Genomic DNA, 15445 nt, shown 5'->3' with positions numbered 1-15445 from the left:
TCAGTACATACATCACGGGGGCTGCCGGTCTAGATCTCTGGTTGATTGTCTTGAGATACTTTCATCATAAACACTGCAGGCCTAAAGGGATTCATCTCACTGTGAATGAGTTTGTATTTATTGTGTTATTGTATTTTGAGCTGGCGTTAACTTAAGCTTATTCAGCAGGCTTGTGACAGCCTTGAGCCATGTTTTGACACTTGATTGTAAAAAACGTTTATGCATCAAGATTTATGCAAATGTCAAATGTCTACTTCCCCTTTGTCATCCATCAAAAATATTAAGAATTAGGAAAGAAGGAGGCAATGGAATGAATCAGTGAAACAGGCTTAACAAAATAATCTACACCACAAGGTAAGTAATGTGTTTAATTTCACATTTAAATAATGACAATGACATACGCACATGTAGATTACATTGGTGGGAGCTTGGACGGCCACTGACAATTGTGAGAAATATACAGGAAAAAAAACTTGCAAACTGACCATATCAGGAGGAATGAAGATAGATACTAGACGATTGACCTGCATTGTTGAGAAAACTGAAATACATGCCAAAAAAACAAACACAATCCTTGTTTTGACTAAAAGTGACCTTTCCCTCCAACTTTACTGCCATGCATCATACAACCTAAAGCATCTGATTAATGTCATTTGGTAATTAACCTTATTGCCATTGGGTCCCTTTTATCCATTTATTGAATTTGCACGTAGCTTTGTTAAGTTTAGCGAATAGCAAGTAGGCGGAGGCAATCCACAACGCTCTATAAATGACATACTCTGGGCTTCTTCTGCAAACCGCTATGTGTTTAAATAATGACGTGAGGTTCATCTTGGTAGAAACTACGAGCACAGACTCTGTAGAGACAAAAGCATTTTACACAACATTTTTAAAGGCAAGCGTTATCATGGCTTAGAGAAAGACAAGCAGGGTCACACAGCCAGCTCTCACATGAGTCTGTACAGTGAGTCGCCTAAAGACAGGACACTTGATTAGATGATGAAGTGCAGCTGAGCGGCAGTCAGCAGGTTGATTAGCTGATAAGGAGCAGGTGTGAAGGCCAGCTGGTGAACAGGTGAGAGATGAATACGGACAAAATAAATAAAAGAATCTTCACATTCCACTTTAATTCACAATCATTGGCTGTGGGGATACACATGGTAGTGAAAGAGTAAACAGGTTGGACTGTGCTGTGTAATCGCCGCTCGAAACATCTATCGCCATGGATACAGAGCGACATTTTTCTCACTGAGGTACTGATATATTCTGCCGTCTCCTTGTAAATGCACAAAATGGAATTATTCCTCCTCCAAGTTTTCTTTAGTTCTCGCTAAGAATGAGATGCAGGTCAACTCCATAGTGGACTCGCTGTCAGAGGGTATCGAGTTCATGTCGAATCCCCACCATCTGCTTTGCGTTAATGGGTCCGATTATTTACATGAGCATGCAAACAGAGGAGGGCTTTAGATCAAAGACAACATTTGATGTGTTACAGTAGGAAAAGCAAATTGGTAAATAATAAAGTTAATGATGGCTGACTTCCATTTAGCTGCTTCGACTATTGTGCATGTGGCTCACGGTCACGAGGCACGTTGGAGTTAAAAGAAGTTAAAGAACAGTTACTTCCTGCTAGAGCCAATCTGTAGGCTGCTTGTAGTTTGCGGACCTCGTTCGGCTTTATTTAAACGTTTGTAAATATATATATTTCAAGTGTAAATATATCACCATTTACCTCACAGATTTCCCCATCATTTAGTTTTTTTTATTATGAATTGAAACGCATCCTTTGTTTCTCTCATGGCATTGGCCATGGCGTAAAGTATGAGCTCAGACTACCTTATTTAGCTGGTTTAGGAAATAAAAGTAGCAAAGATTTAATTAGATTACATAACTTGTGGTGTCATACGGCGAGTGAAGGGAGCTCTTGTGAGTGCAAACCACTTCCCAGTCTGAGGACACTCGAGTACAGAGCTGCTCCGATGCATTTCCTGTCCTGCGCGTCCCTTCAGTGATCTTTTATTGAGATGTACTGTGCATGTGCCATGGAGTCAGCGTGTCGTATTTGTTGGAAGTGGAGACCAGATGGTCTTTCGTCCCCTGGCACATCTCTTCTGCTGCCGTACCACTTGGCTTTTTGTAGCACGACGTTCAGTCTCCTCACCTGCGACCTCTCGCTCCCCAGAGAGACGGCCCGCTGACCGCACATGTGGTAATATAGCTGTGACAACTGCTGTCTCCTCTTTAAGCACAGCTGTATTTTTTTTTTAATGTATTTTCATTTATCAGTCCTCACTGACTGAGGTACAATTTAATTAGGATTGTATCAGTTTATCTGAGCACGGGGATTAAAAAATAAAAAAAATCCCATGACACTTATGAAGCTTGCCGACCTGGATACCACCAAGACACATCCACACATCCAGATGTTGTTGTAGCAGCCGGCAGGTCGTCTGGTGGGGTCACTGACTAAATGCTGAAGGGACAACCCTCTCAGTCCCCACACCCATCTTCACAAGAAGTGGAGGTTAAACAAAAGCACTCAGGTTTAGGAAGAGACGTGGCTGATGTTAACTTGACTTACTAACGACCCCCGTGACCAATGACTGACTGTAATGTCAATGTTTGCTTTTAGTTTCCCCGTCCTGTGTTGGTTTAAACCATCAACCTCGCCTCCCACTCACCCTGTGTGGACTTGTATATTATAAAAATAATGCAAACAATGTACAGAACTAAAGCAAAGTCACTGCCAGACTGTGTACACAGGTTGTTTTCAACACATGAGTTTGAATAGGATTGAAAATATGAGAGCTGTTTATTGTACAAAAAACTAAAAAGGGGATTTGAAGAAGATGCATCTCTATTAAAGGAGTTCAATTGTAGAACAACCATAACCGTAAGAATAAGAATGGTCAACTCGTCATTGGTTTTCAAAATGATTATAAAACTATTTTGTGAATGAAATATAATATGTATATATATTTTTTTCTTTTCTTACTTCTCTATCTATCTTAATTGATATGAATGTAGGATAGGAATATTTGAGCATTATGCTTCTGCCTACGCCTTTTTAGTCGTTGTTTATTGTATATTAGATTGTAGACAGGCTTTACTCATTGTATTGTACTATATGTGATGATGACTGAATAAAACACACTACTACTTCCCTTTTTTCTTCCCGTTACACAGTTTTTGGGGGAAGTTTTTTTCTAAACCTACATGAGGTCCCAGGACAGAGGATGTCGTACGTGTGCAGATTGTAAAGCGATCTAAGGCAAATTTGTGATTTTGGGCTATAGAAAATAAATTGAATAAAACTACGTTGCTTGCGAGACCAGGTAGTGGCTGTGATCATTAAATTAATAATGACGCGGGGTGGGTTAACCTTGCAGTTAGGTACATCGGTATCTGACGCTGTGAGAAACTGATCAACATTTTTTGAATTGTGTGTAAGACCAGATTGTTCTTTTCCCATGTTAGTTGGCAGTCCCTCAAAAACAGTGTTCTCAAGCCCGAAGCCATGAGAACTCTTTGCCTCAATGCCGTCAGCAACTTGTGGAGAGTTGCTGCTTTTCATGAGGAACTAAGTGCGCAATCAGATGTGTGGGTGTAGCAGGATCGGTGAGCACATGGGAAGCTGCCTGTTAATGACGCCTGAGTAAACATAAACAGCGCTGTATAGTTTTATGGTTTATTATAGTTTGAACTGTCAACAGACTATTTTAGACCATGTATAACTGGCAAAATGTCTGACTCCCCTTCTATGTGAAGGTCTATCCAATAGGTTGAAGCTGATTCCCAAGAACAGATGAACGAAACCATCAGACATGGTTTCTCATCACAAGTCTGATCTTTGTTTTTGAGAAAGATTTGAATATGTCTGTTTGTGCTAAGAGGGCTATTAATTACTACAGGAAAAGCCAAATAAAAAAAATGTACCAGGCAATGCTGTCACAGTGTACTTCATCATCTTTTGGCACGTTTGGAGGAAAATCAGCTCATGTATCAGGTGAAACTTCCTAAAAGAGATTCTAAGGTTGTAAACAGAGTAATAAATTGTATTTATTGTGTATTTTATCTGCTTTAATCTCAATTTCTTATGTTAGTTCTAGGTTTCAAAAGCAGTAATACATACAGTACTTGTTTAAAAGAAAAATACTACATTTCTTGAGGAAATAGTTATACCTTTTGGCATGACACAATTTCATCTCTGGCTTGTAATGTGACCAGAAATTTAAAAGCAGTTAGTTCAACACAACAAAATGTTTTTCAGAAATGTCACAACCTCCTTTTGGGACCAAAGACATCTGACTTTTTCCATTAAATTTTCGGGAAGTGTGGTATTAACGGATGCTTCCAATGCAAGCCTCTGACAGTGTTTGTGTTGGCAACCGATTCCTCAGCCGCATCTGCTTCCGCTCTGTTTTTCACTCATCTGACATTGTTTTTTAAGAGGCGTACACTTCCCATGCTGCTTTGATCTTCAAAACAATGACCATACTCTGAGGAGGAATTAGAAAATCAAGGACTAGATTTTTTCAATACTTTCTGAAATAGCTATTTTCCTTTGAGACTGCAAAGGATTTTCCACATTGGTAAACAGTCCTGATTGTTTGATGGTTACAAAGATATTTCCATAACTACTCAAAAGACTTTCTTGGAAATTTTGTAATAAGTTGCCCATAAAATCTAAATTCTCATCATGAGAACTTTCAAAAAGTAAAATCAGGCATTAAAAAAAAAGACGTGGAATAAAAAGATGGAAAGCAGCATTAAACACTTTGTGTGTGTGAGAGAGGTCTTTGTGTGACATGTTGACATATGTTCATATGGAGGCTGCTCAGTGGCCTTTTGCTTTCTTTTTGTTTTTTTTGCAAACACATTTCCCCAACTACTTTTACAAATGTTATTACATTTTTTTTTACAACATTTGACATATGGATGTGCCTTTAAAATTGGTGAACTAGAGTGAGGCTCATGTTCATATCACTCCACTATAGCAGCTCTGGTGGGGCCCTTTGGGAATATTGTGAAGCTTTCATCTAATACAACCTCCTGGTGACAAAGGACAGCTGCAGACAACACGTGTCATGGCAGTGTTTGATTGGTCCGCTTTAGGCTAATGTAGAAACATGGTTAACTCGTTTAAAGTGATTCTAAGCAGAATCATGTTTTAGTTTGCCAAAACATGATTCTTAGCTTTTGAGGTAATTATACATGAATGATTAGAGTTACAGAGCTACCAACTCTAGGTTTCGCCATGTGACACACGCTTTTGCATGTTTTCACACGCACTCACGCCACACAGCCAATTTCTCCTGGCAAAAAAAATTCAGATTTTTGGGCCGAGGCGCATTCGTTCCTTTTCAAACTCCCCGACGATAGATGGCACAAAGGAGTGGAGGAAACTCAGGAGCAGCAGAGAGACTAAAGTATCAGGGCTTTCAAGTGTCACGCATTGAGCGTGACTGTCACTTCATCTTAACTCCGTCATTTCGGTCTTAAGTCACGCCTTCCCGCCACACAGCTGTCCGGCTAGCGTGTATAAGGTTTTTTGAAAAATTGGCAGCTCTGAAGTTATAATTGTTTTCCACAATCCTACACACTGGACCGTTTAAAGCACTGCAACAATTTGGTATAAAAACATGTGTGTCTTAATCAAGACGAAAGACATGCTACGCTATATGTGAGCCTAGCATGCTAACATGCTCATATAATAATGCTAACCGTAATCACGTTGACCATGTTCACCATTACGTTTTGCATGCTAACACTCGCTAACACCTGCTAACAGAGCCACACGTCAACAAAATCTCACACCAAGGTTTTTCGAAAAGTTGGCAGCTCTGTGCTAATTATCAGAGAAACAGAACATTGAACAATTAGAATAGTGACCTGTTGAGTTTTGAACCTCTAGTGTTGCATTTGAACAGTGTTTCTAAAGGATTGATCCTCATTTGTTCGTGTAGCCAGCACATGTTCCCAAGTGCGCGTGCAGTGTGATCCACATGCCGACCAATGGTGTCGCAATATTCCACTGATCAACAGGTGCTTCCTGCAAGTAAACATGGACAACACATAATTTTAAACATTTTAATTTACTTTCCAAATGTTTTAAGATGAAGTAAATGCACTTGACCTTTTGAGTTCAATGTGTTTTCTGAGATACTCTGAACGTAAACCAAACTTTTATTTCAAAGAAAAGAGATTCTGTGAGTAGTCCTTGCCTGTTCTCCATTCCGAAAATCAGGGGTTTCATTGTTGTATTTAAGAATAACTTAAGACACAGTTGGTTTGTAAATAGTTAATTCATAATTAAAATCAAAATAAATACATCTTCAGGAATTGTATGCATATATATGTATTTTTATATGATAGACTCCAGAGGTTACATGCAAGACAACATCAAATTATGCATACTCAGCACTGCTTAAGTCCTCATTGATTTTTTCATTCGGTGATTATTGACTTGGGGTTATAACACCGGACTGGCTAATCCGTGCCATAATGGACCCTTGCCAATGGAGTTTAAAATGTAAAAATATCTCTCAAATTATTGTAGATCTGTTTGTTGTCCCAATGCCCTTTTGTTAGTCGGAAGTTAAGACATGCAACTCCGATCAAGATGGGTTTTAATTTTTCAGCTTGAGTTAGTTGCGCAATGAAACAACAATAAGGACTTATATAAAATGCTGAATATCTGGACAACAATATTATTGTGTTGGTTAATACATATGCTTTTGTTTAATAAAAAAAGCATTAAAGAGTAAATATGATCACACTAAACGATCACTACATTCAACTAAAGTGTACATTTAGGACACTCAAACATTGCACACCAACAACAAATCCACCATCGCATCCATCTATGCTATACTCAGTTTAGTGTAAATCAGGTGAACCAATGTTCTTACAGCATGTAGTGAATAATAACTTGTGGTTTTAAGTGTTTAACCGAACAATCAAAGAAAAGTGAAAAGTGCATATGTCAGATTTATCAACTGCTGTTTCGTATGTACTGTCTGATTGCAATGCTCTTTCCTTACATTTCGATTATGACTTTAAACTGAAATTTGGGCCCAATGGCTTGTAACTCAAAGACCACTTTCAAATTATTTTCAATAACCAGCATTTGCATTGCTTACTGCTGCAAACCTGCGTGATCTTACCCCCAGGGTTTTTACTGGTGTATGCGTACTTTAAACCAGATTTGGACCTTTTTTAGTCTCTTAATGCTCACATACCACTTCGGTAACATTACATGGGAAAAAGACCTTTCTCTGTTAAAACCACTGCTCGGTTCACTTCTCTTTTTTCAGACTCCCCCCTACTTGATTTTCCCATCTTAACAACATGCAGTATATTGGTAGCCAAAGAGCTCGACCACTGAACTAGCCAGAACTATTCTCAAGGATTCTCCCAGGATTCATCTCAACTTTGGACTTTGGTGAAAAACCAAAATGAGTGACTATATGAGTGTTGGAGAGTTGAAGAGACAAAAGAAGAATCATGTGGTAACTATTACTTGTGCATTGATACTAGAAGTGAGGCCACTTTGTTATAGGTTCTTTTTTTCAAATTTAGATTACAACACATTTGGTTATTGCTGGAAAGCATTTAATTAAGTAATTAATTAAAAACAACCAAGTGTGTAAACGTAATTCTATTCAGAATTCCCCAATGCGTTTCTCTCATGGATTAAGGTCATATCCTTTCCAGGCACTGAAATAATATCATTGAGGCTTCACGGGGTGCATGACAGATGATGAGGTCGTGCTTTACACACAACTGTCCGTGGAACAACATTCCGTGGAAGTCAGATCATGTTTAAGACGAAGAAATGTATTTTAATAAGATGTAGAACTGACATAACGTAATATATTGAGTTGTACGTTTCGTATAGAAACACATTGGTGTTTGTTTTGATGTGGCTCTTGACCTTGTGTGTACATGTGTTGTGTCTGTACTTCTTCCTTTGAGTGAGAACCAATCAGGTTTTTGACAAGTGAGGTCATTCCGGGAGACCCTCACTTATTTAAGAGGAGAGGGAATAAATGTTGTCAGTGGAAGGGCCTCACTGGTATAGTAGTTCAAGATCGTGTGTGTGTTTGGGGATGTGTGTGTGTGTTGGTTGGAAAGGGAGGGCTATTTCAAAAAGGCAGTCTCTGCCTTCAAAGTCTAATTTTGGATTTGTAATTTTCTCGCCCTGTTTTGGATATTTAGTCAAATGAAAGTCTTTATATCTCAAGCTGAACTTTAACAATTATTCACGAATTATTTTCATTTGAACCAACTGATGTTTGAAACCTCCCTGCCCCCAACCCACACACCCTTCACCCCATCTCTTCAGACTCTGCTCTGGCTTAGTTGGCCAGGAGCTCCTGGTACTGCTCGGAACGAAGGAAACGACCAAAGGAGTCCTTCTCCATCAGGGCGAAGATCCTCTTCTGGGCCAGGTCAAAGGTGGCAGAAGAGAGGTCCACCAGGTTTCTCAGGGTCACGTCCTTGGTGAAGTGGTCAATGTTCACCTGTGGTGGAAGAAAAACAAAATCAAGTCCTGTTTGCCTGGAAATTATTGATGTCTAACACAACTAGTTTAATGCAGTCGAAGAAACTGTGCCAAAGGTGTGTGTGCGTGTGTTTTCATCCTCGTGCTGTTCACTGGGGTGAAGAGTGTCAGGACATTCTTTGTCTGTAACCTCATCTGTTTACACTCAAGCGCGCCTGTGTTCCTCCTCTACTCAATCGTTCATCTGATTAGATAAAGACTCCTCGTCCTTCTAATGTATGCTCGTTGACATACAGCAGCTTTTCATTTCAAACGTTTCATTTTCTCTTCACTTTGATTACACTGTTTGCTTTTAAATAGCTGCTCAGGAGTAAATCGTTGTCTAAATAAAGCCTATGTTACTTATCATGATAAAAGTTCTCTTGGGCAACATAATGAGACAAGGTAATAAAGCAATGATTGGTAATCTTCTTAAAATATGGTTGGTATGTTTATTGAACTTCTCTTTATAACCCAACAGCAGTCAATAAATTAAAGATTGAGAAGAAGGAAAAAAGGTTAAAAAAAAAAAACAAACTCATCTGGTATCCGTAGATACATTTATTCATACGGATGATTTGGGTGGAGAGGTTTTGGAAGGAGGCCTGAAGGAACAGGGCTGTTAGTGATGCAGTTGTGGCGACGTTCTCTCTAGATTTAGATACTTTTGGAGCTGATGCTGCTGGCTAATTTTTCACAGAAAAGAGTTGGCATTAGATTGGGCTTTCCAGTTTGATGTAGTTTTAAAGTGAAAAGTTTAAACCTTATTGAAAACGTGGTGTTGAGTGCATAAAAATGATCAAAGTCTCAGGAGTCCCTGACCTCTTTGGGTCCCTCAGACTGGATGAAGTCTTCGTAGATCTTCTTGGCCTTGGTGGCCATTTTCTCAGGACTCTTGGTCTTCTTAAAGTCCTCGCAGGTAATCCAGAACTCAACGTTCTCATCACTGAACTCGGACTGCAGGAAGCTACGGAAAGCGGCCAGACCGTCTAATGGAGGAAGGAGAGGAGAGGTGTCAAAGAAAAATAGAGAGACTTATGAGGCTATATAAAGGAATATTGAACAAGTGATTATTTAAGGTCCTTCTCATGAACACATTCTGAACAAGCCTCTGAGACTGTTTCAATGGACAATGACACATTTATGTAAGCACCAGCACAAGGTTATCTACAAAAAGACATATGGAAAATGTGTCATTTATTAAAAAAGCACAAAATATTGTAATTATTTTTTTTTTAGATCAATCCACAAGAATGTGTTTCCATACAGCACAAGAGGAATTACATGCAAATCACAAGCTGAGGCTTCATCATGCTATCGTTGCTTGATTAGACGCTTATGCTTGTCAGAACGCGTTCCATCTACTGTCACTTATTAAGACTTCAAGAACAAAATATGTCCCTCCCCGATGAAGCCAGCTATATGTTCCAGACGCCATGTTTAGAAGCTTTTATTACCTTATTTGCAGAAGTGAGAGGTGAAGTAATGGAAATGAAATTATTGTGCCAATCAACATTATCAAGTGGTGACAGAGGTTTGTGTATTTTTACAGAGGAAGAGGTGATTGTCAATTTCCCATTATAGTATTAGTTTTCCAAAAACTTTTTAGATGGATGAAGGTCTGGAAAAATGGGATATTTTTTAAGCATTCATAAAAGAAGTTTTGGTTTGGTTACTTTATTAGTACCCGTAGGTAGACTTGGTTTACAGTAGAAGAAAACAGTAAAAAAACGAGGCATCCATCTTGACATACATTACCACGAACACAGACAAACATACTGGACATAAAAATACATACTAAATACAAAAACAGACCTTTCAGAAGGTAAAAAAAACAAGATAAGGATCCATAATAAGACACGAAGCAACCACTCATTTCTGAAAAGACCATTGTAGTTCAATATAATGCCTGCGTGGGTCCCATTGTCTGAACCAACATGTGCTGCAGATGATAAGCTTTTTGCTGTGGCCTCAGGCTTTTATCTGCAATCTAAATGGCTAGTTTGGTTTAAAATAAGCACAATCAAGCTGCAGTTTTTTTTTTTGGGATAGACCTTTAGTTCGAGGACACACAAAAAGAGAAGCACACACACACACACACACACTGTAAATGTAGGGCTGTATGTGAATCAGAGCTGCAACAATAGCAGCTTCAGTGTTTGTTCATCATTTCTTCATGGCTTTACAATAATTCAGTTCCACATATCTGTTGAATTCATTTCAGTTTAAGTTAAGTGATTTTGATAATTAGATTAATTTCACTCCGAGTATGTTCTTTATCAGAGAGTAGTCATACATTATTTATTTCCTGTTGCATAATAGACATCGCGTGATGCAATTGTTCCCCTTAAGCCAACGGAGGGAGGGTGGTTCTGCATTGGAGAGGAAATGACTCACAGATAATCCCGTGGGAATTAACAAAGAGAGAAGCCCATAAAGAATAATGTTAATGCAAAAGCTCATGTGGATGAATAATCTTGGTGAGGCAGTTTGCGAGGCCCGTGCAATAAATTAACTCTGGTGAAATCATTAAGACCTCTTTCCCGGAGATTTCACCACAACACGCGTAACCGGCAAGGACGGACACACACGCAAGGACGCACAGTGCGCATCCACGTCGGCACGTGAACATACATCTCTTTGCCCGGGACCGTGCTGAAGGAGGCACTTAGAAAAGGTCTTTTACCGCCCAACAGCTGCGCAGTAACATCTGTAGGTGGACGTGCCGGGGCATCTTAAGTGACTTATTAGCAGGAGAGTTAACACGTTCCGCTAAATACGATTAACCATTAGAGTTAATCATCAGCTGGCTCTCAGGCGTTCTGTGCACTTTGTGGCGTTAATAGTATAGAGCCTTGTATGTTTGTTTTTATTTTAAAAAAATTATTATTGAGTAGTGTTTACGTCTTCCTTGTTTCAGCTGTTGTATCAAAAATGTTTAGCTGTTTCACTCATGGGGACTTGCAGCATTACCATCGCTTAGGAAATGCCACAGGGGTATAATCCAATATCCCTGAACAAAAGCAAGCCATGCTTACTTTCACATGCACACACACGCTCACACACACACATGCCTACACAGACTCGATATAATTACATCATTTTTTCTTTCTTTCTTTCTTTTGTTTGGCATTGTTCTTTTTATGTTTGTAATTTTGTACAATTTTGAATATTATACAGGCGGAGGCTTCAAATCAGCCCAGTTGGCTTTTTGTCTCTTCGTGCACTGTGATATTTATTTATCTCTGTTGTGATTTTAATTGGGCTGCCTTCGCCCCTTGACAGCTGGGATCGGCTCCAGCGCCCCGCGACCCTAATGAGGAGAAGCGGTCCAGATAATGGATGGATGTGATTTTTATTTTATTGTTTGAATTGTGCGAAATAAAAAAATACAATGTATGGTGGAAATGTGTCCAAACAGCTACAGTTTAAACTGTAATATCCCACAAATTAGGATTATGTTGCAGTTTTACATGAGCAAAAATACTTTTTTTGTGACAGATTATGACTGTTACAAACAATTGGGGAAGGGGTTGGGGGGGAGGTTTGGCCCATCTGGCCCACAGACAATATGTTAAAACATACATGTAAAATGACGGCTGGACAAGTTCAGCTCGGAAATCAAGGATTTCTGGTAAGAAGATATGCATATAGGGCCTCAGTGATGAGCTGTTTATGGTTGCTAAGCAGTGTCAGGAGCCCCGGCACCCTCGTAAATTTGCACAAGAGTATGCAGGCCTAATAAGGTTGGGCAAAGAGATGTTGGTCTGGAATCTAGCATTGATTTAAAAAAAAACCTGTTAATTACTTGCATATCATTTATTTGTACCCTTCTGGAGATTTTGTTGCCAATGTTAAGGGTTTGAAAACCTGATTATGCACGCGACAATACTTCAACAATTTCAGTTGAACAAACGAGTGGTCAGGTGCTGTCTAACACGCAATGTGAATACTGATTATTAACAAGCACACATGCTGTATTGTTGTTATGGAAACCAAATCCTCAACAGCCCGCGAGACGGATGCCAGACCTCGAAGGCATGTTTTCTCCTTAAGTTACAAACCTGTTACATAATGAAGACTGCAGCAGCTTGGACTGCTCTGACACCCCGGCGCTCTCATTGTTTGGCTGGACGGACGTTAACTGAGTATTAGGACGAGCTCAAGGCGTCTATATGGGGATTTAAACAAGGAGGATTCGTTTTTGTGTGGTAATAAATGAGCATTCATCAGCTTTGTGGAAAAAGCTGGTTTGGACTAATTGCACCATCATGGCGGAGAAGAAAAGATATTCTCAAGATATGTGCTAACAAGCTACATGTGACATTGCTTTGAGGAACGTGCTGAAAGCTATTTCCTTTGTGGTTTTTGAAATTGGGCAATGCTAATTGAATTTGCACTGCGCTCGCATTAATTGATCACAAAAATCTGTTCATGCAGTCACATTACGGGGGTTCAGATCCCACACCGGGACACAAAGGGGCGAGAGAAAGAGAGGGTAAGAGAAGGTAAGAGAGGGTAAACCTACAGCTGTTGTTCAGGACTCGGTCCAGACCCTCACGCCACTGAGCAGCCTCCTCAGGAGTCGGCCTGCACACAAAATACCTCAAGTTCAGTCTGTGATCTTCAGGGAAATACCGGTTCAAAGTATTGCAAACAGTCTACAAGTACAATCTGAAATGCAATTCTAGTATGACGGTGGATAAGTCTTTGTCATTTGCTCACCGTGGACATCAGCATTAAGAGACATTTTAAATAAAAGGTTGAAAAAAGAGATGTTTCTTCAATGTGGAGGTAAGTGTGATGAACGCTCTGTAACCACAATGATGCATACGAGGGCTCCTCTCTATAGGCCCGTACACACAAGCTTCATATTGTAGTGTTAGTAAACATAATGCACTCAGAATAAACACTACAGAGTGAAAACAACTAAGCCATAAATACAAATGTGATGGTTTTTTTCCTCCAGTTTCCCAAAACCAGGCTGCCTCCTTTGATTTCTGCTGAGAGATTTAAGTCTGGGAAACGTCCACCGGGAATACATTGTGTCTGGTGTGTGTACCGAGCCAGACACGGGGAGCATTTAAACATTCGGCTGCTTCCAAAGCCGCTGAGATGTAAATGCTCCACATGCGTTGCAGTGACAAGAGAGTAATAAAGAGGTGTCCGGTCTCCACCACAATGACTCTAAAGAGAACTAAAACAAAGCCTCGTCCCTTATGGGGATTACCCTTAGCCTGGAGTTCTTTCCAACCAACTAAACCAACTTTTGCTACAAAATTCACGTTAGATTTGAAGAGAAGAAATAGCACATTTCCCCTTAGAAGATTGCTATATAGGTGTGTGGTGGAAAAAGAAGCAACAAGTTAAGTAGTTCCATGTCTCCTACATCATATAAATCATCTCTAACACAATCTTTTCAAGGGGACGTCTGATAAAATTAGACTTTGTGGTATCTGAGCCCAGTTAGTGTCGAGAAGGTGCTTTGATCTCCGTATGTTGAACCCACTCTGGGCTCTGTTGGCCACTTTACCCTCAATGATCTGGTTTACACTGCAGTAAACATTCCTCACCTCCACACACATTAATCACAGAGAGAGACGGAGAGAGAGAGAGACTCACTTCTGCTGCTTCTCCGGCTTCTTCTCAGCCTTCTCCGGGTAGGGGATGATGAGGTCGATGGCATTTTCTGGCTTCTGCAGCAAAATGCCCAATTTCGACTTGATCTCCTTCGCCCTGGATGACAGAAAGCAGACGACAAAGACTTTGTTTCAACTTCTTAGACACAGAAGTAATAACAATTCAGCCACCATGTTTATTGAGGCTTTCATAAGAATATATTGTATTTATATGTGTATGTCAGGTTGATTAATGAAATTCAGACATTCATTTGCAACAAAAAGGTTTCGTGTTGTTTCTGAAGGAAAAAGTAGCAGCTACAGCTTGAAAACTAAAAGGATTGAGTTGAGTTTTTGCACTTTTTTTGTTGATTTAGTCGTTTCATGTTCAGTACAACAAGTTATTAAGTTATAAAGTTACTCTGCACATTTTCTCTAATGCAAACATGTTAAATTCAATGTGATTAAATGACAAACAAAACTTGAACTGCAACATATTTTGAAACCAATGGTGAACCTGTGTCGTACTTTCACCAATATAAACCTGGTTTAGAAGTCTTTCTTTAACTCATTAGGTTTAAAAACCTCCCTTCAGGTTTGAGAGCGCAGGCAAAACAAAGCATTTCTTTGATGCTCTTGAATAATCTGCACAAGCTATTGCACCATACACTTAAAAACATAGAAGCGAGCATAAAATAAACTGTTCGGAAGCTTTTCTTCAGTTCAAAACAGCAATTCAGTTCAGAAAGTAGAACATTCACCAAAAAAATGAACTTAAAGTTGGAAGCGTTTAATTCATTAACAGAGTGAATTAACTCTCAAATGACGGGTTAAAGGTCAAGTGATGATGCAGTTCTCACCTCACCAGGCAGCTCTGGGGCAACGCAGCTAATCCTTTACACATTCTCCGGAGCCTTCAGTTGCGGTATTTCAGAGTTGTATGTGTGTAAGCCCGATGTGAGTCTCAGAGTCCTTTTTGCTTTCTGACTGTGTTTCGGCTCCTCGGCAGTTTTGTAGAGACACCCTTTGGGCTTTGGGCCAATCAGACTGGAATGTGTCGACAGCTGAGGAAGGGCGGGTTTTCAGAAAGGTCTGTTTGCTTTGAGCTTTCAATTAAGCGACAGACCCAGGATCAGTGAGCAGGATGCACAGATGACTGAAGTTTCGTTGAAATTATTATCTAAAGTTATATAATGAAAGATTGGCAGCGAGGTTTTGTAATTTACTTCTTTGTGGATTTAGATTTCGACATCATTTATGCCTATTTTTTTTATACACACAT

General features: G+C 39.6%; 1 protein-coding gene across 1 annotated transcript; it reads right to left on the bottom strand.

The window, feature by feature from the left end:
• Positions 1-6076: 6076 nt before the first annotated feature.
• rgs5a (regulator of G protein signaling 5a) lies at positions 6077-15133 on the bottom strand. The gene is made up of 5 exons (XM_068589712.1): positions 15024-15133; positions 14168-14281; positions 13074-13135; positions 9368-9534; positions 6077-8525 (listed from the first exon to the last, which is right to left on the bottom strand). Exons 1-5 carry the CDS (start codon positions 15065-15067, stop codon positions 8361-8363), a joined length of 552 nt encoding a protein of 183 aa, XP_068445813.1. The 5' UTR covers positions 15068-15133; the 3' UTR covers positions 6077-8360.
• Between the last annotated feature and the right edge of the window lie 312 nt (positions 15134-15445).

This window comes from Clinocottus analis, unplaced genomic scaffold, assembly GCF_023055335.1.
Source record: "Clinocottus analis isolate CAN_PGR_092001 unplaced genomic scaffold, fCliAna1.0.p SCAF_23, whole genome shotgun sequence".
Classification (NCBI taxonomy): domain Eukaryota; kingdom Metazoa; phylum Chordata; class Actinopteri; order Perciformes; family Cottidae; genus Clinocottus; species Clinocottus analis.
This window is presented reverse-complemented; position numbering and strand designations above follow the sequence as displayed.